This window comes from Callithrix jacchus, chromosome 9 (genome assembly GCF_049354715.1).
Source record: "Callithrix jacchus isolate 240 chromosome 9, calJac240_pri, whole genome shotgun sequence".
Taxonomy (NCBI): domain Eukaryota; kingdom Metazoa; phylum Chordata; class Mammalia; order Primates; family Cebidae; genus Callithrix; species Callithrix jacchus.
In genome coordinates, this window is record NC_133510.1 from 102,928,877 (window position 1) to 102,954,433 (window position 25,557).

The following is a 25,557-nucleotide window of genomic DNA, read 5'->3' on the forward strand; positions in this document are numbered from 1 at the left end:
CAACTTCCCAACTGACACCTAATAAAACCTATCCCAGCACCCTCCTTTGTCATACTTGCAGCCAATCCATAACAAGTGTAGGAGATAATCACTGCTGAACAGGGTAAGAGCTAACTAGAAAGAAGAGAAAAAACATCTGGGTTTTTTAGGTAACATGCTGCATGTCATGCCTAATCACCAAACAGGAAGGGAAAGCATTTAAATCTAAATTTTTTGTAAAAGTTTTAGTTCAAACGGAGAAGTATGCAATGCTGCAAATAACAAAAGTCGTACCTAGAGAGTTGTCAAACCTTCAATAGAGCTAACAACTGCCACTAACAACAAACGTACTTAAATGACCTTTACCAAAAACAAAGGCTGGTAAGACTGAGTTATTTTATAAATTGGATTAGGAAGGAAATAATCTGTATTCTTGTGGCTAAATACTATTTTTGTTATTTTTGTTAATCCAACATTTAGATACAAGCTCTGCCATTTAAGATACATGAATTTGAGCAAATCAAATCTCTCAGAGCCTCAGTTTCCCTTATGTGTGACAAGTAAAATATCTGACTTATCTTACTACATAGGGTCATAGAAACCAGACAAAGTAGTAGCAAATCCTGAAAACACTGAAAGTATTATTCAAATGTGAGCTAATACTTAATCATCACTAGTTTATAGTGTTATTAACCTCCAGCTCATAACTACATATTTACTACATAAACAAGAATTTTAAAAATATTTTTAATATCAAATGAGTAAATAAATACATTAACTTCTTTAAAATAACAAGTATTTGAAAAACAAAAATAAAAAATTAAAAGGTATTATTTAGTTTAAAAGTCTACCAGAAAAAAATAAAACTAGTTAAGTTTGTTCAAAAGTAAACACTAACTCAAAATTCAGAAGAAAACTACAACAGTTTCAATTTCATCTTGACTTTAAGGCAAACTCATCCATCATTCAATACGTTTACCTTGTAAGAGCGTTGCAATCTGGAGAGATTTCTGAGATGGATGTTCTTTCAGAATGTCCAAAACAGTTCTGCCTAAGCTATCCTTTATGTTGGCATCAATTCCTGAAAGAAAAAGAAAAACCCACTAGATGTACACCGCTGAAGTGTCCTCAGAAGATACTATCAGTATCTAACTGCTATAATTTGAAACATACACAGACCAAGAACTAAAAATGTTATTAAAAAAATTAAGTTCTACATACACCACAAACACATGCAAGATTTTACCAAGGAAGAAGGGGAGGCCTTTTGCTACCAAAGATTAGGAACATTCTTGATCATGAATTAACTCTTAAAGGGCACTGATCCAATGCTTAAGATTGTTTTTCAGGACTCTATGGCATCTTTGGGTTATAACTACTTAACTAAACAGCACACTATTACACTAAAAAAAAATTATTGATTTAGAATGTGAATTCCTAAAGTATAACGGTCATGCGATTTATATACTCTGTATAATAAGGTAAAAATACTTAGTAAATGATAATCATGTACCATGTAAGTAATATAAGAATAGTCTTAGAACACTTGAATATCCACAAAGTTGAAAAAGCATGATTATTTTTAACTGTAGTCCACATGGAATTTATCCAAATACATGGTCAAATACTCCATGATATTTATTTATGCAAGACTAGATTCATCAGCCACACTCATCATCCACCTGATGAGCAAACTTATTGAAGTGTGTAACTAAAACACCTGTTATTCTTTTAGTTGTGAAAATATATAGTGTATGAAAGAACTTATTTTAATGTAGCAAATCGCTTTCACTGCCCTAAAAAAAGTATGACTTTTCCAAATACATAATTGAAAAAAAAAAAAGCCCGTTTACAGGATCTGGTCCCAAATTTTAGTTCATTGTAAGATTATTTAATACATGTTTAAATGTGTATAGGAATGTGTGACCAGCACATACTAACATTGAGGTGGTTTCCTCAAATCGCTTGTTATATCACCACACTGCATGTCAAAGTTAAATATAAATAAAATTTTAACTTTGTTAACTTGTGTACAAATACAATCACAACAGTCTGCCAATGTCTTTCATTTTACTTTTTTACAGAGGAAAATAAACTCACTATAGTCCATAACATGAAAAACTTCCATCAGTTATTTACAAGCATCAATGTGTATCCATGCCTTACAATCTTTAAAAAAAAAGTCTGACCTCAGTTCTACCTTTATTTCATTTCAATAAGAATGTACATATAAAAATAAATAAGCCAACTTTATTTTTCCTTCAAAGCATTCCCTTTAAAAGACTCCCTTTATAATAAGTCTCCATAGCCTAACAATAGGTACTTAGTTAATGAACTTACTAGAAGGACGATTTACCTTAGGAGAGGAAACTCAAATCTTTGTTTACCCTAGTTCACAATATAAAACCTAGGAAAATTATTATGTTTTCAATAAACCAAGCACTTATGACAATTTCTCAGGGATCAATTCCTCTCTCTTACAGAAGGAAGAAATTTCCTTTTCTTTAAGTAGTTTATCTCTAAAGTACTTAAATGCATAAAATTGTAATAACTAAGAGGTTTGTACTTAAACATCTATTGCATAAAGGAAGGTGCACATTGATATCAATGTTACCTAAATACTGAAGCTCAGTTCTACGTAATATGAATACATATCTGCAATGTAGAGCAAAGGCAAGAGGGTGATCTGTGAAGAAAACGGTGTCATTTTCCTTTGTCTATTCCCAAAATAGAAATGGTATATGGCAGGATAAGCTCCATGCAGAATCACAACAGTTACCTGTTTCTAACAGAACTCGTACAACATCCACCTTTCCAAACAAAGCTGCTTCATGAAGTGCACTCCCCTTTTCTGTCTGGAAAAAAGAAGAAAGAAAAAAGAAAGCACGATTGCATTTGGAATGCTTACAGGTTAAAAAAAAAAATCTCACATTTTATATATTCATACTTATTTTCTGTAATCTCAGCCCTCCCTAACAGAAAGATAATGTGGAATAAAGAAGAGATTCTAAAAGCAAAATCCATCAGTTTGGGTTTGTAAAACATCTCTGCTTCTAAATGACAATTTGGGCGGGGCCCAGTGGCTCGTGACTGTAATCCCAACACTTCCAGAGGCTGAGGCAGGTGGATCACCTGAAGTCAGTAGTTCAAGATCAGCCTGACCAACATGACAAAACTTCATCTCTACTAAAAATACAAAAATTAGCCACGCATGGTGGCACATGCCTGTAATCCCAGCTACTCAGGAGGCTGAGGCAGGAGAATCTCTTGAGCCCAGGAGGTAGAGGTTGCAGTGAGCCAAGATCATGCCATTGTACTCCAGCTTGGGTGACAGAGTGAAACTTCATCTCAAAAATCAGTAAATTAATAGCCATTTGACTTTTTATGTTAGTAAGCCACTCACCTTCTCTTAGCTTCAGCTATCCTTAAGTATAAAATAAGAGTAGTAATGCCCACCTCACAAGGCTTTTGTGACTATGCAAGAAGCTCTTTTAATCAGCATGCATTTGTTTAACATCAATTATAAGCCAAGAGTAGTTGAAGGATGTTCTGAGGTATGGAAATGTCATCCTGGCCCTCATATATTCACATTCTATTTGAAGAGACAGATGTATAAGCACAGATGCTCCTTGACTTCCAATAGGATTACCTCCTGATAAAGCCACCATAAATTGAGTATCCCATAAATTGAAAATGCATTTAGGCCAGGCGCAGTGGCTCATGCCTGTAATCCCAGCACTTTGGGAGGCCGAGGCAGGTGGATTGCTTGAGGTTAAGAGTTCAAGACCAGTCTGGCCAACACAGTGAAACCCTGTCCCTACTAAAAATACAAAAAAAAAAAAAAAAAAAATAGCCAGGCATGATGGCATGCACCTGTAATCCCAGCTACTCAGGAGGCTGAGGCAGGGGAATTGCTTGAACCAAGGAGATACAGAATGCAGTGAACTGAGATTGCACCACTGCACTCCAGCCTGGGCAACAGAGAGATACTCCATCTCAACAATAAAAATTTAAAAAAAGGAAAAGAAAAGAAAATGCATTTAAACATACTTAACCTACCAAACATCGTAGCCTAAACCAGCCTACTTTAAACATGCTCAGAATACTTACATTAACCTAGATCTGGGCAAAATCATTTAACACAAAGCCTATTTTACGATAAAGCACTGAATATCTCATATATACTGCATAACACTAGCCTGGGAAAAGATCAAGATTCAAAATCTGAAGTATATCAAAATTGTGACAGTTTCACACCATTTTAAAGCTGAGAAATTGTTAAATCAAATCATTGTAAGTTAGGGGCTGTCTGTAAATATTTATGATAAATGAAAGCTAAACAATTTAATGTAGCCATAAAAAAGAATCAAATCCTGTCATTCACAGCAACATGGATGAGCCTGGAGAATATTATGTTAAGTGAAATAAGTCAGGCACAGAAAGATAAATACCACATGTTCTCACATATGTGTGAGCTAAAAAAAGTTGAGCCCATAGAAATAGAGAGTAACATTATGGTTATGAGAGGCTGGGCAGGGGAGCAGGGAGAGAAGACTAGAGAGAGGTTGGTGAATGGCTACCAAGTTACAGCTAGATAGGAGGAAGAAGTCCTAGTATTACATGGTACGGTGATGATAGTTAATGATAATTGATTATATATTTTCAAATACTAGAAGAGGAGTTTTGAATGTTCCTGACACAAAGAAATGGCAAATGTTTGAGGTAACAGATATGCTAATTACCCTGTCTGTCATTACATAGTGTATTTCATGTATCAAAATGTCACTCTGTACCCCTAAATATGTACAATTATTACATATCAATTAAAAGTAAAAATAAATTAAAAATCAAAAAAATAATAATTTAATGTGGCTTACAAAACCCAGATGATATTTTCTCCCTGCTTTCCTCTTCGTTCCACCTTTTGAGCATCATAACCCTCTTCCAGACCCCTTGCCTATGCTCCAGGCATGCTGAACTCTTTCATAATCATTTCATATTGCTTTCTTCCACAGGGGTCTCAAAAGCTGGTTTCTCTGCCTTGCAGGATCTAACTCCTAGCCTTCTTAATCTAGTCATCTAGATATACCACTAGTTGATTTTCAGCAAGAATAAGAATCATCTGGAGAGAATGTTGAAAAACAGAATTCTGGGCCCCTCCCCAGAGTTTCTCATTCAGTAGCCTGAGATTAGGCCCGAGAATTATCATTTCTAACAAATTCCCCTATGATTCTGAAAGTCTAAAAAGTATGTTTTGAGAACCATGAACCTGTACTGTATGTTGAATCTTAACTTAATTGCATTTATAAACACATCCCTGCCCCTCAAGTTTAGTGCTTTTCCTGGGGGTTCCATATCAATCTATATTTTCCTTATCATAGCACTCATAATACCACATTATAATTTTATGCAATTATCTAGCTCCCATTATAAACTATAAGTTCAGTGGAAACGTAGGCAACACCTATTTTTTTTCACCATTGTACCTCCAATGCCTAGCAAGTACTTTGAAAATGTAGATGTTTAGGAATTCTCCTGAGGGCAAAAAGTAGAGGGAGGGAAAAACACAGGATGAAAAACAAGGACAGTTTGTGAGTAGTGCAGGATGAAACTGATTCTACCTTGAGGAAGATCAAGGAAGAATTCAAAGATAATACTTTTTGGGCTATAAAATACAAATGCTAGTTGTCTCTTTTTTTCATTCTTTTTCTACTTCTCTCAAGAATCTAACAAGTATCAGTAAGTCGTGTGTGTGTGTGTGTGTGTGTGTGTGTGTGTGTGTGTTCAACTGAATAGTGTCAAGGTAGCAATTTTGTCGCCTTTTACTAAATGTGATCTCTAATTTGGGATTCTAATCTCAACCTGAAATAGAAATATCACTATAACATACAATGTAAAAACTTTTTTTTTAGATGGAGTCTTGCTGTATCACCCAGTCTAGAGTGCTGTGGTGTGATCTTGGCTCACTGCAACCTCCATCTCCCAGGTTCAAGTGATTCTCCTGCCTCAGCTTTCTAAGTAGCTGAGATTAAGGTGTGCACCACCATGCCCAGCTAACTTTTCTATGTTTAGTAGCGATTCCATTTCCCCAAGTTGGCTGTGCTGATCTTGAACACCTGACCTCAAATGATCCACCCACCTCAGCCTCCCAAAGTTCTGGGATCACAGGCAAGAGCCTCTGTGCCTGGCCAAAACTCTTCAGTAAAAGTCTATTATATAATTAAACCCAATCTAAAGTAGTTTGTAAGTACATTACTAAGGAGGTTTGAGGAACACTGACTATCAATGTGGTCTGAATTTATCTTCAGGATGGCATGATTGAAATGCACTTGAAATATAATGTACTAGCATGATATGTAGATACTGAAAAAATGGAAACAATAATTTATAAACATACAGCACAATGATGAAGGAAAGAAAAACTGGAAACTGATTCAGCTCTTAAGAAAAAACTTCAATGTGGGGCATGAACATTTTATCTTTTTCCCTTCCTTAAAAATATTTCTTGAAACAATCTAGTTTTACTCACTCTCATTCTGTACTTTTCAATCAGATTTCTGATTACTAATTTGATTCCCTTACACTTTTCACAAAATTTTGGACTTGATTTCTGAAAAATCCTTCCTGATATAGCATATTTCAGTTCATTCTGAAAACAAACAAAAGAATATTTTAATTCAGGGTTACGAGGGGAAAGTAATGGAATTCCTCACAGTCTGAGGGAAAGGGGGGGACAGAAAGTTTGAACCCCAGGGGGTTAGCTTTGGAACAAGTATTTGTTCCAGGGAATCGGTCAACCCATGGTAGACTAGTACCTGGACTTTAACCAGCCACTCAAGGTACCAGTGACAGTGGGGCAGAAGACAGTCTGAAGTCCAAGCAAGCTGAAAGCTTAGATGAGGGACCCCTGCAAAACTCTAAAACCTCTAAAGAACAACATCCTCAGTGAAAATTAAAACAACAACAACTCATTGCACAGAAGGGGAAAGGATGTCTAACTAGGTCTTAGTTCCAGATAGAGTTAAAAAAGCAAATCCCCCTAAGAATGTCTAACCACAGTTCTGTACTCATATGATAAGTTTAAGGCAAAATTTTACAGTCTCTATGAACTCCAGGTCCTCAGCCAAAATGTAGAATAAAGTGGTCCTGCGTTTCTAGTAATACAGGCGTGAATACTTAGAAGAAGCAGATATAAATCCCCTCTCTAAAAGTACACTTTTCAACTCCAAATATTCCAGCAGATGAAGCTCTAAAAAATACAAATTCAAAATTATAAATTACTGAATAAGAAAGGAAACATCCCACCATGAACAAGGAGTAGTAAAATAAAAAAAAAAAAAGAACAAAACTCACAAAAATTTCACGTATTGAAATTTTTGGTCAGCTATAGAATACATATGTGATAAATAAGATTAAATAAGTAGAGCAAAAGAACGATTATCAAAATTGACCAGATGTGAAAATGAATCAAATAGCAATCCTAGAAAGAGAGAAATACAATATTTAAAATCAATGGCTTAATAATACATAAGATAGCTACTGAAAAGGGTATTGAACTGGATAGATTTTTTGAGTACATAATTAATATGGTTTGTATTTATGAACTTAAAAAATCTCATCTTGAATTTTAGTTCCCATAATCTCCATGCATCATCATGGGAGGGATCTGGTGGGAGGTAATTTACTCATGGGGGCAGTTACCCTCATGCTGTTCTCATGATAGTGAGTGAGTTCTCACAAAATCTAATGGTTTTATACGGGGCTTTTCCCCTTTTGGCTCAGCACTACCACTTGCCTGCCAACACACAAGATGGGACTTTGCTCCTACTTCACCTTCCACCATGATTGTGAGGCCTCCCCAGCCATGTGCAACTGTGAGTCAATTAAACCTCTTTCTATTATAAATTACCCAACCTCGGGTATGTCTTTAGTAGGACCATGAGAACAGACTAATACAATAATGCAATAAAAGGAATAAGAGAGAAAAAACAGAGCAAAATTACATATGCACCTACACCACTTGTCTTCCCTGCTGGAACACCGAATATTAACAACTATCTGCACACATAAAAGCACTTTCACAGAACCAAAAATCAAGTGAGCCATCACAGTACCTGGCTTTAACTTTATACTGCTGAAACAGACACTGAGGAGGGCGGGAGAGACAGTCCTGAATCACGGGCACCACCCCTCTCCCATTCCATGGCAGTGGCCATGCAGCAGAGAGAGAAAAATCTGTGCATTTTAGGAAGGAAGAGGGAAGTGACTGAGGAACTTTACACTGAACTCAGTGCTGATTTGTCAGAGTGGACAATAAAGCTGTGCTGGGTTCAGCCAGTGTCCACACATTGAGGGAGCGTTTGGACCAGCTTCAGCCAGAAGGGAATCACCTATCCCAGAGGTTAGAATGTGAGTCTCTCAACAAGCCTCACCACTACACTGCAGGCTGAAGTGCTCTGGGATCTTCAGTAAACTTGAAAGGCAGTCTCAGACACAAAGACTGCTATTCCTAGGCAAATCCTAGTTCTGGGCTGGCCTTAGAGCCAGTAGACAAGGTTGGCACATAACCTAGGGAGACAACAGCAGATATGGTTAAGGAAGTGCTTACACCATCCCTCCACCAATCCCAGGAAGTCCAGTTCACAACAACAAAAGTGATTCCTCCCTTCCATTTAAGGATAGGAGACTGAAAAGTAAAGAGGACTTCATCTTACATCTTAGATACCGACTCCGCCATAGTAGGTCCTGCCCTCAGCCATAGTAGGACAGGACACTGGGCAGAGTTGTGAAGCCCTAACTCCTGAACATCCTCTAGACATACCTTGAGCCAAAAGGGAATCCACTGCCTTAAAGGAAAGAACCCAGTCCTGGCAGGATTCATCATATGCTCACTAAAGAGCTCTTGGCCCTAAATAATCAGTAGCAATAACCCAGGAGTACACCATGGGCCTTGTGGTCTGAGACATGCTGGCTTCAAGGGTGTTCCAGCACAGTCCCAGCTGTGGTGGTTATGGTGAAAGACTTACTCTGAAAAAAGAGGGAAAAATAAAGGAGGGGACTTTACCTTGCACCTAAGGTACCACTCTGGCCACAGTAGGGAAATACAACAAGCAGACACATGGAATCTCCAAGTCCAGACCTAGGCTCTTAGACAACATTTCTGAATCTGTCCTGGACTGGAGGGGAGCCTACTGCCCTATAAGGCAAGTCTCAGGCCTGGCAGCGCTGACCATAAGCTTGAAAAAAAAAAAAAAAACTTGGGCTTTAAGTAAACATTGGCAGTGACCTAGAAGAACTCGTGGACCAGAGGTGGTGGTGGCCATAGGCTCTGCTTATGGAAAAGCGAAGAAACAGTGAGAAGGACTTTATAATGCAGTGTGAGTGCCAGCTTAGCTGCCATAGATTAGAACATCAGGTAAACTGCTAAGGTTTTTGACTCTAATCCTTGGCTTCCAGACAGCTACTCTGTACATGCCTGGGGTTTGGGGGACTCACTGCCCTGAAGATAAGGATACAGTGCCATGCTGGCTTCAGGTATGACCCAATACAATCCCAGCAGTGGTTACCAAAGAGGTGTTTGCATCACCACACCCCAGGTACAGGTGGCTCCGCTGAGAGAGATAGACTGTTCTTTGGGAGAAAGTAAGGAGAAAGAAGAACAGTCTCTGCCTGGTAATACAGAGAATTCTTCCAGATCTTAACCAAAACCAGTAAGGCAGTATCTCTGAGTCTGCAAAAACCACAGTGTTAGTGGATTTGGGGCCCATGTCCCTTCAAATACCTGGAAAGTCTTCCTAAGAAGGACAGGTACAAACAACCCCAGTCTGTGAAGACTACAATCAATATCTAACTCTTCAATGCCCAGACACTGATGAATATCTGTAAGCATCAAGACCATCCAAGAAAACATGACCTCACCAAATGAACTAGATAAGGCACCAGGGACCAATCCTGGAGAAAAACAGATATATGATCTTTCAGACCAAGAATTTAAAATAACTATTTTGAGGAAACTCAAAGAAATTCAAGATAACACAGAGAAGGAATTCAGAATTCTATCAGATAAGTTTAACAAAGAGACTGAAATAATTAAAAAGAATCAAGCAAAAATTCTAGAGTTGAAAATTGCAAATAATGTAATACAGAATGCATTAGAGTCTCTTAAGAGCAGAATTAAGAAGAAAGAATTAGTAGGCTTTAAGACAGGTATTTGAAAGCACGGTGATAAAATACAATAAAAAAGAATAAAAAGCAATAGGGCCTCCTTTCAACATCCAGAAAATGGCCTCAAAGGGCAAATCTAAAAGTTACTGGCCTTAAGAGGAGGTAGAGAAAGAGTTAGGGGTAGAAGGTTTATTCAAAGGGATAATATTGGAGAACTTCCCAAACCCAGAGAAAGATATCAATATTCAAGGACAAGAAGGTTATAGAGCTGCCAAGCCGATCTAACTCAAAGAAGACTACTTCAAGGCATTTAATAATCAAACTCCCAAGTGTCAAAGATACATAAATAATTCCAAAAGCAGCAAGAGAAAAGAAACAAATAACATACAATGGAACCCCAATATATCTGGCAGCAGACTTTTCAATGAAAATCTTACAGGTCAGGAGAGAGTGGCATGACATATTTAAAGTGCTGAAGGAAGAAAGCTTTTACCCTAAAATGGTATATGTGGTATACCCTAAATGGTATACCTTTTTGTGTGGTTTCTTCCCATCTTTGTGGATTTATCTACTTGTGGTCTTTGTAGTTGGTGACGTTCAGATGGGGTCTCTGAGTGGACATCCTTTTTGTTGATGTTGAAGTTATCCACCTTAAACTTCATATGGAACCAAAAGAGAGCCTGCATAGCGAAGACAATCTTAAGCAAAATGAACAAAGCTGGATGCATCACGCTATCTGACTTCAAACTATACTACAAGGCTACAGTAATCAAAACAGCATGGTACTGGTACCAAAACAGAGATATAGACCAATGGAACAGAACAGAGGCCCTGGAGGCAACACCACACATCTACAACCATCTGATCTTTGACAAACCTGACAAAAACAAGCAATGGGGAAAGGATTCCCTGTCTAATAAATGGTGTTGGGAAAACTGGCTAGCCATGTGAAGAAAGCAGAAACTGGGCCCCTTCCTTACACCTTGCACTAAAATTAACTCCAGATGGATTAAAGACTTAAACATAAGATCTAACACCATAAAACCCCTAGAAGAAAACCTAGGCAAAACCATTCAGGACATAGGCATAGGCAGACTTCATGACTAAAACACCAAAAGCATTGGCAACAAAAGCCAAATTAGACAAATGGGACCTAATTAAACTCCAGAGCAAAAGAAACAATCATTAGAGTGAACTGGCAACCAACAGAATGAGAAAAAATGTTTGCAATCTACCCATCTGACAAAGGGCTAATATCCAGAATCTAAAAAGAACTAAAACAGATTTACAAGAAAAAAACAAACCCATTCAAAAGTGGGCAAAGGACATGACCAGACATTTTTCGAAAGAAGACATATATGATGCCAATGAACATATGAAAAAATGCTCATCATCACTGGTTATTAGAGAAATGCAAATCAAAACCAGATTGAGATACCATCCCACACCAGTTAGAATGGAAGTCATTAAAAAATCTGGAGACAATAGATGCTGAAGAACACTTCTACATTGTTGGTGGGAGTTTAAATTAGTTCAACCATTGTGGAAGACTGTGGCAATTTCTCAAGGACCTAGAAATAGAAATTCCATTTGACCCAGGAATCCCAATACTGGGTATATATCCAAAGGATTATAAATCATTCTGTTATAAAGACACATGCACACGTGTGTTCATTGTGGCACTGTTTACAATAGCAAAGACCTGGAACCAATCCAAATGCCCATTGATGATAGACTGGACAAGGAAAATGTGGCATATATACACCATGGAATACTATGCAGCCATAAAAAAGGTGAGTTCTGAGTGAAATGAAAAACCAATAGAGGTGTTTTTGAGTAGGAAAGTGAAATTACCTGACTCAATGGGATCACTTCTGGCTGATGTGGTTGAAAATAGACAGAAGGGACTCTGCTATAGACTGAATGTCTGTGTACCCCAAAACTCACATGCTAAGGCCCTAACCTCCAGTGTGACTGTATACAGCCTTCCTGAAAGCAGTTAAGATTAAAATAGGTCATCAGGGTGGGGCCCTAATCCAATGGAACTGGTGTCCTTATATGAAAAGAAGGAAACATGAGAGAACTCTCTCTATTCATGCACAGAAGAAAGGCCATGTGAGGATATAACAAGAAGGCAGCCATCTAACAAGCCAGGAAGAGAGCCCACGCTTAGAAACTGAGTTGGTCAGAACTTGATCTTGGACTTTCCAGCCTCCAGAACTCTGAGGAAATTAATTTCTGTTGCTTAGGCCACTCAGTCTATAATATTTTTTCATGGCAACCTAAGCAGACAACACAGAAGCAAAGAAGAGGAGGCAAACAACTCAGGAGGCAAGAGATGTAGACCTCTTGGTCTACAGTGTTAATCTTGAAGATAATGTAAAGTAGTGAAATTCTGGATACACTTTGAACACAGAGCCAATAGGATTTGCTGAATTGAATGTAACATCTGAAAGAAATTCTAGTCTGGCCCAAACAACTAAAAGGATGGCACTTGCATTTGACAAAATAGAAAAGACTAGGTGATATGCAAATTTGGGGAAAAAAAGGGTACAGATGCTATATTTTCAGCTTTGGAAATGCTGAGTTTGAGAAGCCTATTAGTCATCCAATAGATATGTCCAGTAGGCAATCACATACACAAATTTAGAGTTAAGAGTCGAACTGAGATGAAGAAATAGACTTGGTAATAGTCAGATGAAGATGGTATTTGAAGCCAAAAGATTGGATGAGGTCAATGAGGAAGTAGGTATAGACAGAGAAGAAAAGATGTTTGAGGACTAAGCCCTGGGACATGCTGATGCTTAGAGATCAAGAAGATGAGAACAGTTAACTATGGAATGGGGACATGATAGATTACATTATTGGCCTCTCCTTTTATATGCTCTTTGCCATATGACTTTTTAGTTCTTTCCACTTATATGAGTTATTTCTCTACCCTTTTATTTGAGGCTTGGTTTTGTGACCTGATTTAGCCAATGGATGGTAGCCAACATGATGCAAGGGGAAGCCCAAACTGTGCTTGCATGGTTGAGGTCACTCTCTTGTGCACAGTCTATGTCCTGCCTAGTCCCAGGAGGAAGATAACAGACACATGGAGCAGAGATTCCTAGGCTCACTTACAGCATCAAACATACTTCCCCAGCTTCTTCAAGAAGTCACCAGTGAACTAAATGAGAACCAAAAGACAGTGGTATTTCAAAGGTCAAAAGAAAACAGTAGTTCAAAGAAGAGAAAGAGAGATCGACTTTGTCAGTGCTGATGATTACTTAAGGAAGATGAGAAGCAGGAATTGACTATTGGATCTAAAAGTATGTTAGTCATTAGACAACTTTACAAAGGAAAATAAAAGGACTTTTAAAAGAGTGAGGGGGTTAGAGTGGCTTCAAGGGAGAACAGAGGAAAGGGATTGGATACCATGAGTAAAAACAAGCCTTTCTAAATATGTTGCTATAAAGGGGGTCAGAGAAAGGGGATAAGGAGAAGGAAATGTGAGATCAAGAGAAAGTTTTTTTAAAAGACAAGAAATATTGGCCAGGTGCGGTGACTTACCCCTGTAAATCCCATCACTTTGGGAGGCCAAGGCATACAGATCACAAAGTCAAGAGATCAAGACCATCCTAGCCAACATGGTGAAACCCTGCCTCTGCTAAAAAATACAAAAATTAGCCAGGCATGCTGGTGTGTGTCTGCAGTCCCAGCTACTTGGGAGGCTGAGGCAGGAGAATCACTTGAACCCAGGAAGCGGAGATTGCAGTGAACAGAGATCATGCCACTGCACTCCAGCCTGGACAACAGAGTGAGACTCCATCTCAAAAAAAAAAATAAAAAAGATGGTAAATATTATATCTTTGCATCCTTATGGGAACAGTACAGTATTAAAGACAGAAAATATTTGTCAAAGCAATGTATCCCAAGTAGACAAGAAAGGATAGGATCCATTAAACAAGAAGAGAGGAATTAGCCTTATATAGAAACCTAAAAGGTTCATTTAAAGCACCAGGAAGGAAAGCAGACACAGGTACATTGGCAGACATGGTGGTAGAAATTTGTGATTGCTTGTGATTTCCTCAGTGAAATAAAAACAGTATCATGATCAGAGAGAAATGATAGAGAAGGAGGAGGTGTTGAAGTTATGGGAAGAGAGAAGTCATGAAATTATCATCTGGGAAAATCAGAGAGTAAATGGATTACAATGGATAATCTATCACTTATGCACATATCTTATTTCTGGTGCCACTATAAGCCTTTGAGAGCAAAAACTGTACCTTATTCAATTTTGCATCTTAACAGCTCTTAGCATGGAAACTTGTACTCTTTTTTATTAACTTTCGGTAATTTTACTTTTATTTCCTTTAACAGTCACATAAACTCTAATTGGCTTAATGTTTTACTAATTCTTTAACTCTTCAAGTTTTGATTTGAGAAACTTATAAGAAACACACCCAATGAAAGCACTAGCATGATATGGCACTATCGCTACCTGATTACCCAAAATCAAGTTCAAAATTTATAAAAATAATTGCCAGTTTCAAGGGAAAATTGCCCATTCATCCCTACTTTCTTAATATCTTACTTTGATTCTCTTTATTAATAAATATTTAAAGACTAAAGGGTTTATAAGTAAATATGATATGAAATTTGCCCAAAGCATTATTACTATTCTAAATATGTGTTATAATTTAAAATTACTCAGAGTAATGATGCAGAAAATAAACTTCTAGAGCAAATACTAACATCAATGCTGCATTTAAAAACATACATAGGCCTGGTGCAATGGCTTACATTTGTAATGCCAGCACTTTGGAAGGCCAAAACAGGAGAATCACTTGAGCCCAGGAGTTTGAGACCAACCTGGGCAACATAGTGAGACCCCTTCTCTATAAAAACTGAAAAAAAGTTAGCTGAGCATGGCTACACATGCCTAGAGTCCCACCTACTCAGGAGGCTGAAGCAGGAGGATCACTTGAGCTTGGGAGGTCTAGGCTGAAGTAAGCCATGATCACACCACTGCACTCCAGCCTGGATGGCAGAGTAAGACCCTGCCTTTAAAAAAAAAAAAAGCAAAGTAAAATCAAATCACATGTAATTACTAGGAAAAGACAAGATCCTCAAAAACTACCTATAAATTTTAAAGATTTATTCATAATAACTTAAATGTAATTGTAGTCTAAAAGTACAATACTACAATTTACCAAATGGGATTACTTTTAATACTGCTAATTCCCAACAGCTTAACTAGAGTAGTTTAATGAATATTAAAGCTACTAAAACAATTTAAGGTTACTAGCTAGTATTGTTCACTGTCAGCCAGTGAGAATATCAACACCTACTTGGTATTAAAAAATTTTGCACTGAGTCTGATGGGAAAAACTTGGTAACAATTAATTTGAGTAATAAAATTAAATATTCACACCCCACCAAAAAAGGCAATGAGACCAAAAAAACATGTTTTCTATGAACAAAGCAACAATAACAAAAGCAAAATATCAACTAAGACTAAATATATGATGGAATATTCATTTTATTGAGAAATATTTTAGAAAGCCATTGTCAGTTCTACTGCAACTCTTAGCGTGAGTGTCAATGAAAGAGGTTATAGCAACAGAAAAGTTGCCCACCTGACTCAGATACTACCCCTGATGCTTTTGATTAAGGTGTTCAAAATGATCTAAATATATTGTCTGCCTTTCCTCTGATACATGAGTAACAAATCCAAATGTAGTGAAGACCAAGTAGAAAATCTAAAGGAATGACACTGGCAATTATATAAAATGGTAGAATGAGGTCAGAGCCTTGGAAAGCATTTACCCCATTAAAAGCACTCAAATTAAATATTTTAAAATACTCTTTAGCCAAATAATGCACATATGCAAGCTAAATTTCACCTAAAATTCAAAGTCCTGCTTGACTTTCAAATGTCCTCTTCAAATGTCATTTCCATCAATGACTTCTCATGTTCTCCCTCTTAAAATCCATATTTTCCTCACCTGTAGATCCACAGCTCTTTGTTTTAGCATTTATTATGTGTCATGGATAGGAGTTATTCTTGCAAATTTTTTGTCTCCTCCACTAAGTGTGGGGCTGATGTATTTTTTATTTTTTATTCTCCAAAAGCATAAAATACAGTGTTCTGCAGAAAAAAAGGACACATCGTATATATTTATAAAACTGAATCTAAATTCTTTCCCTTCTGGTCATGTCATCTAGCACAAAACATGAAAAGCTCTTGGCCAGGGATACCAAGAGGCTTACTGACCTCAGTCAGAGTGAAAGTTCTTAGTTATAATGCAGTCTGTGCAATCAAGTTTAGAAATATTACAGAAGTCCCATGAAAGCAGTACATCCACATTACAGAAATTCAACATTTATACAATAAATATCTAGTTTTTCATTAAACAACTTTTAAGTAAATAACCTACAATAGTAAGCATAGCTACTTATTTTGAATACCTTTGAGGAGAAAGGCTGTTTTTCCATAATATGACTGTTAGGAAAAATTGCTATGCTTTTTTGAGAGGCTGCCAAAGTTGAATAAATAAGAAATTGAGAAAAGATATTACAAATATCTAAACTACTAAATAATGCAGGCAAAGCTCTAAAGCAAACTCTGGTGACAGCCTTAAATCTGAGATTGGAAGGCCTGAGATTTTTCTAAACTCCATAAAGAAAACTCTGGAAATACAGGATTCAATCTCTGAACAATTCCTAGGAAAAATAACCCCATCTTTGAGCACACATTCCACCCGGACTGTGTAAATTATTTGTAAAATTTGCCACATTTATTCCCTCTAGGTATTCACATCCTTTTACAATTCACACCCTCTTCTAATTCAGAGGTAGATTCTATTTTCCCACTCCTTGAATATGGGTTGCCTTTATGACTTGCTTCAACGAAGCAAACATGGCAGAAGTGAAGGTGTGCTAGTTCCAAGCCTAGGCCTCAAGAAGCCTTGTACAATTCTGTTCTCTCTCTCAAAACCATGCATGCCACGTGAATGAGCCCAGGCTGACCTGCTGAATCATGACAGACAAGTGGCAGTCTCACCTATCACCTGAACTTTGACTGGATTCCCTAGACAACATCCAGCCAGCCTCTGAAACAGAAACACATAATTGACTTGCAGTTGATCCCACACATCTCTTGCAGAGAACCCAGACAAGACCAGAAGAACCATTAGTTGAGCTTAAACTAAATTGCCAATCACAGAATTAGGAGCTAAATAGAGTTATTGTGTTAAGCCACTAAGTTTTGGGATAGTTTGTTTCACAGCAATGGCTTACTCATGAGGGGAGAAGGTCACAACATGACAGAAAGCAAAAAAGTCTCTGGAAGATAAGAATGCTGCCATCAACTTGGAAGACAAGAAATAACCATGAAAGGATAAAACAGTTAAAATAAAAGACTAACCCTGGAAATGGGGCTAACTTAGGACACTAAAAGTAGGTTGTGGCCAGGCCCAGTAGCCCATGCCTATAATCCCAGCACTTGGGGATGCCAAGGTGGAAGGACTGTTTGAGCCCAGGAGTTTAAGACCAGCCTGGGCAACAGAGCAGACCTCATCTCTACAAAAAAATACAAAACTTAGCGGGGCATGGTGGTGTATACCTGCAGTTCCACCAGCTACTAGAGTGGCTGAGGCAGAAGGATCACCTGAGCCCAGGAAGTGGAGGCTGCAGTGAGCTGAGATCATGCCACCCACCACTGTACTCTAGCTTGGGCAACAGAGAAAGACTGTCTCAAAAATAATAATAAAATATATTAAATTAAATTAAACTTTTTAAAGTAGGTTGCCCATTTCTTGGGGAAAAACAAAACCTATCCAAATGTTATTCTTCCTCCAAAGCTCACCTCGAATCACACCTCTTCAATTTTTTTTTCCAATTGCATTTAGACATAGTGATCATTCCTTCATTAGTTATGCATAGACAGTACATTACAGTGGAAAGAGACATAGACTTTAATCAGTAAGTCTAAATTCACATTCTGGTTTTATCAACTATGTGTCCCTAGGCAAATTGCTTAAGTCTTTGAATCTGATTCTTCATCTCTTAACTGAAACTTAATAGCTCTCAATCCCACAGGACAGCTGTGAGAATTGAATTCTAAATATGTCAACATGCTAAACACAAAATACATATTCAACAATGTTAAAGTCAATGTTGCTCCATTCATTAATTAAACTTTGACTGGATTTATAACGTATGTTAGGCTGTGTGCTAGACACTGGGAGAAAGGAAACAATTACTAATGATACCACACATAACTGCCATCTACTAATTTCTCATGTGTATAGCCCTCAAGTTAGAATAAGGTTAGAGATTTGCCTTGTAGCTCTTCAAATTTCCCCAAAGCAGATGGTAGAGTACCTTGATTTTGGTAGTTACAAAAATACTGGTGAACAATTTGATTAAAAGATTCCTACATACAGGTTTTCACATGTGAATCCCAAAGCCAAGCAACAGCATCATCACTTTCAAAGTGTAGCTAAAAGCAGACTCACTTGACAGCTCACATCCATTCCTGCCTCCAGCAGCACCTGCACGACTGCTTTGTGGCCATTGCGCGCAGCAAGGTGAAGTGGCGTGTGCTTGCGAGTGTTGCAGCTCATTAAGTTAGGATGTGCACTGATGATCATTTTTACCACTCTAAGCCGTCCGTAGAGTGCTGCCAAGTCCAAAGGTGTTTCCAGCTTGCTATTCCTAATTGTCGGGTCAGTGAGCTCTTCTAGGAGAACAGCAACTACTTCTGAGTGTCCATATTGAGCTGCACAGTGTAGGGCAGTTTCGTTTTCATTGTTCTGTTAAAAACAAAGATTTTTTAAAAGGCCCATTTTCAGAAATTCAATTCGTTATCAAAATATTAACACAGTTATTTAAAACCTGCAATACTTTGAAAATGTAACTTAAGATTTATCCATTTTAACAGGTATGCCTAATGAAATTTTATATTTGAGAAAAGTATCTAGGATTCATTGAATCAAAAATATTTATTTTTATCACTTTAATAGAAAAAAATCCAACATTTCCCTATATCATATATGCCAACTTCCAAAAATGATAAATGATTTAGCCATGCTTGTCAGAGGCCCTGCTGGATTCTCAGATAGACAGAGAAATCTGCACTGTGCATCACATCTTTAGGCATTTATTAATGAGAGAGATCAGTAACAATTATAACAGACTTTTAATAGATAAATGAGAAAGTAAATTTTTGGTAAGAAAAGATTTATAGAAAGGTTTCCCAAGTTAAGTTTCATTTTATTTTCCATATAAGTACAAATCATTGCTTTTCTTGCAAAGAAAATGAAAATATTTAGGCTCTAAGATATAAAAGTATCTTTTTGAAACATAATCATGGATTGTGAGGCTGGACCTAGACCAATTTCCAGACAAGTTACTGGGAGTATCACAGTACTACATATGCAGTTTATAAGTGTTTCAGTTGAAAATCAATGAGATTTTCCTAAAAATTTATCAAGATTTGTTTAAATGTTAAGATACATTAAACAGAACCCAGTTGTGAGACAGATGGACCTGTCAGACTATTTGTGCAATATAGATAAATGGTGTATAGGTTTGTCAGGTGGTGGAAGGGTCAGGAGAAAAATGAACAAGAAATTTTAGTAACAAAAATGCAATGACCCTAAATGAGGGTTCTGGAAAGAAAGAGCAGCTGCCACCATTATCATAGCTAACACTATGTACTACATATAGTTGCATTTTATATATGTTTACTCGTTTAATCCTCATTATGAAATAGATACCATTTTACAGATGAGGAAACTGAGGCACTGAGTAGTTGAATAACTGAACTTCTGTTACACAGCCATTTATGGTAGGACCAGGACTTGAATGCAAGTAGCCAAGACCCAAAGTTGGTGTTTTTAACCATTACACATACCACCTTCCAAAATAAGAACTACTACTACTACTATTTGTTGAGTGCCTAAAAACTATATATATTGTCTCATTTAACTCTTACAACAATCCTCCAAAATTTATATTAAAATTGTCTACTTCGTGGACAAGAAAAAAATACAAAAAGGTTAAATTACATGTCCAAGCAGAATTAAGATACTTTGCATCTGTATCTGACAAAATCCAAAACCCATGCTCTTTCCACTCTACCATGTTGTCTGCTATATGTTGCTATATTGCCAAAGAGCTGACAATTAGTGATCTGAAAGCAGAATTTCTAGAGATTTTGCTCAGAAAAACACCAACCGAGAATAGAAAGTAGCTGTTTAGATAGCTGTTCTGACTAAAACAAAAGGAAAAGGAGGGTTCAGACCCAAACAAATCTGAATGTTCCCGAAAGTAACTCAAGCTTGCCCTGGATGATAGAAGAATGCAAGTAAGTTGAGAGTCTAGAGGGAAGATTTGAAAATTTAAAAAGGAGTAGAATGACAAGGGGAAAATAGCAGTAGGAAAGGGTTCTTATAAGTATTAAGTGAGAGCATTTGAAGGTCAAACCCAGAGGGGAAATCTACTCTTTCAAGATAATCAATGAAAAGTTAAGACCTGTTAGATGGGGAATCCAACTGAGGGTACTGTTTCTTCCATTATTTGTTGGGAGTCATTGGTTTGAAAGTATTACTATAAACTACTTCATAAACACTGATCATGTACAGGTTTAGACTCCTGTGTCTTCTTATCTGTCTTTCTTAACAGGCTTATAAAACAGCCAATCTTATTACTTCACACCATGAAAATATGATATAGATATATATCTTCTGACCAACCCAAATTTCCCCTTGGTCTGAAAAAGATTCAATATCATATTTCAAAATACAGAATCTCTTTGAGAAAAGAGAAAGGCCAATTATGAAATAATGATTCCTCAAAGGCCTCTCTACTGTTACAGAGCCCTGAGCCTAGGAAATTATCAAAGCAAATTAAAACTTTTTAATAACGCCAATTAGCACTGTTCAGACCCCAAGGGAAATTATTTCAATCATTCAAAACCTACTCAGAGGAAATGTTCACAGATTTTATCCATGATCAACACATACTTAAATTGTCACCCCAGTGGTCATGACAATGGTGGTACTTTTACAAAAGCATGATTGTGTATTTGTGTATGCTTACAAGTGATCTAAAAAACATCTAATCTGAAATAAATAGGCTGTAAAGAAGTACTGATTAATAATTATTAGTATGTCTACACAGAATATTCTTAAAAGGTTTTTAATTCCTTCTTTTTTACCAAATGGGTATTCTCAGAAATGTTGGGACACTTCCAGAACAAAACTAGCTGACAAAAGCCATTTACCAAAAGATCTTGCTTCAGAGTAAAACATCTAACAAGAGTTGGATTCAAGTTTTGGTGAATGGGAAAGGCAATGTATTTTTGAGATAAGGTCCCTGTGGGTTTTGCCCTAATGTTAAAATATTAAAAAAAAAAAAAAAAAGAGAGGAAGAGAAGGTGAAAGAAGGGAAAGATTAATGAAATTTAAAGAAACTGAAAATTTTTAATTTGAAGGAAATTTAAATTGGAAAAATAATCAGAGTAGAGTCCACTTCATTTAGAATGATGAACAAGACCTAGGTTGAAGTGTTAGCATGTAAATTACTTGATCTCGCCAAACCTCTCTTACCTGTACAATGAGAATATTATTTTCCCTATAAACCTTACAATGTAGTTCATAAGCAAAAAGAGATAACATTTTTAAATGCTTTGTAAACTTTAAATATTATAATGTAGAATATAAATCTTTTTAAAAAAAGCTATATTAAAAACCAAAGATAATTTTCAGAAATCAGAATGAAGCCTTGACTATAATGCATAATTTTAACATAATATAATGTATTACTGGTTGAGAGCTTAGGCTTTGGATCAGAAAAACCTGCATTTAAATACTGGCTGCATTTCTTAGTAGCTGTGATGTTACGGTCAATTCACTTTCTCTCTCTAAGACTGTAACTCCATATATAAAGTAGCAACAATAATCTAGAGGTTAGTAAGATAACATAGATGAAGTATTTTGCACAATGCCTAGCATACAGTAAACAATCCATTAAATGATCGGATTTAGGATGACAATACCAATGTGTTTTGTGTAAAGGGCTCTGGAGTCAGCATCCTGAGTCTCAGTCTGTTTCATTCACTCAGTAACATGTGGCCTTCGACAAGTTGTTTAGTTTTATGGAGCATGATTTCTCCACTATAAAATGGAAGTGACATTATCAATTCAGAGGATTATCATGAGAACTAATTACAAAACATCTGACAGGTGGAAGTGTTTAGAACAGTGCCCACTTTACCTTATGTCTCAATAAATGTTAATTACCATTTTTATTTCCTTTATTGTTTAAATACATAAGAGTTTATAATTAACGAGAAGTTCTGTCATATTCAGAAGAAAAAAATTAACATTAAAAATTATCAATAAAAATTAAAATCCCACATCAAAAAATTTAGGAGAAATGGCATGGAATGGGAAAACTATGGTCAGCACTAAAAGAGAACATATATATATATATATATATATATATATATATATATACACATATATATATATATATATATATACACATACATATATATATATATTAGCAACAATAATCTAGAGGTTAGTAAGATAACATAGATGAAGTATTTTGCTACTTCATATATATATATATATATATAACAAAAATACTGAAATTATGGTATAAAAGTCATAAGGAAGTTTCAACTTGTTGCCAATAAAAACCACACACAAAGCAACAGAGGTGAACAAAGAACTCTGAATACAGTCTCCTTAAAAAGGCACTTTTTTGTAATTTAATTTATCTGTTCAACATTACCAAAAACAAGTATTTCCTTTTAAAACATACCATAACTTTTCACATTCAAATGTAAATGAATACTATATGTTATTTCTTATTTTCATGTCATTTAAAAACATTTTGTTTGTAAAAACTAACATCCTCTTGTTTAACCTTGGATTGTTTTTCCATTTTATTATTTCAGGTTTGCTTTGTGGCATTCAGACAATTTTAAGAATAACCACCAGATGGCTCATCACATAAATGATCTAACTTTTGGTTTCCTGAGGAAGAACACTGTCATAAATTTCCCTTTAGCATGAGATGATGATAAAGATAGCCATGTCTGTCATGTTTTAAAGACTGGGTGCATTTTTATTAAAAATCCTTCATTTTTGTAACCTGTAAACATGGAAATTTTTATTGTGACAAATATTAATGATACTTTTCAGATTAATAAAATTATTTTCTAATTAGCTCTTTTAGCAGCTACATACATATTTTCCTTAAAAAAAAAATGTTTTTCTTGCCTTTGCTGTTTACAGCGATTGCCACTTTTTATCCTTCAGTCTGAATTTCAGTGAAAGTCCGGTAAAGTCTACATCCATTTGAACAATATGCTAATTGTGCTTTATTAGATATGCTTGCCCTAAAGTAACCTACTTGCATTGATATTGGACAACTGCCAACCTGCAGCTTAATGCCGTGACTGTAATTCAATTGTTAGACTGCCTGCTGGTTTTCAAATATAGTTTTACAAAATGGGAACAGTAGGGGGCATGCAGAGCTCAAGATGTTTGTTATCATACTGTATTAGGGGACCATATTTTACTTTCTGGAATCTGTGGTCTTATCTGTTTAGAATACTGACAATGGCATTATTTAAAAAATATGTCTATTATGTGTAATATAGATATTGTGTACTTACAGATACATTATATGACAGACTCATACTGTTGGTGTGTTTTATTCAACTTATTCGGAGCATATGTGTTTGTATATATATGTATACATATTTATCAAAAATTTTTAACAATACGTGACAAGCAACTGTATATGCTATATTTCGCATTTTGATTCACCAGAGTACTTAATTGTGAAAGTGCTAAGTAAATCGTAAAGCACTATGCAAATGATAGGCATATCATTGTTTTAGAATTTAAAATTGTATTAAGAAACATTCTAATTCGCATTATAAACATGAATTCTGTTCTATCTTTAAATATTCAATGGCTATAAAATAAATGATTATATAAGACAGGCAAAAATATTACAACTACTTCCTTTACGTGGGATTTTCTTGTTAACAAAATATCTTTACAAATGCCCAACTTAGTGCCTGCACATCATATCCAAACACCAAAGAATTTTTCAAATTTTTGCCTCAGGAAATTCAGTAGTGGAAAGGCCTTTGGCAGGGTAAAGATTAAAATAATCACGTTTTCAATATGGCTTTGCGTTTGTAAAACTAGAAAATTATAGCACGAGCAAACATTTGGCAAATGCACCTGTTCATTGACCCTGGAATGTGATGGTCCATGATGAATAAGAATCTTCACAATTTCCACATCTCCTTTCCAGGCAGCCAGATGAATAGGAAAATACCCTTTGTTGTCTGCTACATTTGTTGATGCCTCATACTGAAGTAGTTTGAGAACTATGTCCCTAAGAAGGGAAAAAAAAAATTAGGCAGAGCAAGACAAATTTTATTAAATAATTTAAAAAGAATACTAGATGCTGGCTGGGAATTTAGAGTAATTATTCAAGGTACTAAGACATAAAATTGGGTTTCAAAGTTTTTGCTTACTCAACATTTGGCTATTTTACTTACCTGGAAAACCATCACACAGAGACACACACACACGCACATGCACATGCACATGCGCATGCACACACAGAGCACATTGATTAACCAATTAAACTACTTAATAGAACTCATAAAGGCAAATTTTAACTTATTTCATTAATTAGATGAGTTAAGTAAAATGAAGAGGATATCAACTCCCTTTTTTTTTTTTTTTTTTTTTTTTTTTAATGAAGTCTTTCCAGATAGCCCATATCTGAGATTTAGCTTAAAGGAAAAGTTGAAGTTACAAGCATATTCCCTGTTTACAAAAAAAAAAAAAAAAAATGTTATCATAACACCAAGGAGACATAAAATTTACACATCATTCCTACAGAGAATTGGAATAAGAGATTGAAGGAGCATGTAAAAGAGAAAGAAAGCATAGTATGTAAGGGACCCTGAGAAGCTAACTGTAGTACCAGCCCAGGGTTAATTTAAAAACGAAAATGTTTAATAACTTCTCAGTCATGGCACACAACACACTTTAAATATGTCTTGTTCATACTTCTGTATTCCTTCACCTTTGTTCTCCAGGTGTAAGAAATTATTTCCAAAAGGAAACATTTAAAAGACAAGTTCCACCATTAATGCAATTTCAACACATATTCAATATATTCTACCTATAAAATTTTGAACTTAATCCCCATGAGGTTTTCAAAGTAAAAATCCTGAACTGCATTACTCAATATCAGAAAGAATAAATTTATAATTATTAGCATACATTATATCAAAATATGTATCTATCAATCAAAAGCAGTAATTATAAACAAAACTATTTTCATTTGGATGAAACTTGAATAGAAGCAAAGTTAAAA

General features: G+C 36.0%; 1 protein-coding gene across 13 annotated transcripts in view; it reads right to left on the minus strand.

Moving 5' to 3' along the window:
* The window catches only part of ANKS1B (ankyrin repeat and sterile alpha motif domain containing 1B), a 1,309,735-nt gene that overhangs the window by 1,103,255 nt on the left and 180,923 nt on the right, over positions 1 to 25,557 (minus strand). For all 13 annotated transcript variants that reach the window (XM_002752897.7, XM_009004424.5, XM_009004428.4 and 10 more), the window contains exons 3-6: positions 24,405 to 24,561; positions 18,648 to 18,944; positions 2,759 to 2,834; positions 959 to 1,060 (exon numbers count right to left, since the gene is read on the minus strand). In XM_002752897.7, the coding sequence (XP_002752943.1) occupies positions 959 to 1,060; positions 2,759 to 2,834; positions 18,648 to 18,944; positions 24,405 to 24,561 (632 nt within the window). The remainder of the gene's footprint in view (positions 1 to 958; positions 1,061 to 2,758; positions 2,835 to 18,647; positions 18,945 to 24,404; positions 24,562 to 25,557) is intronic.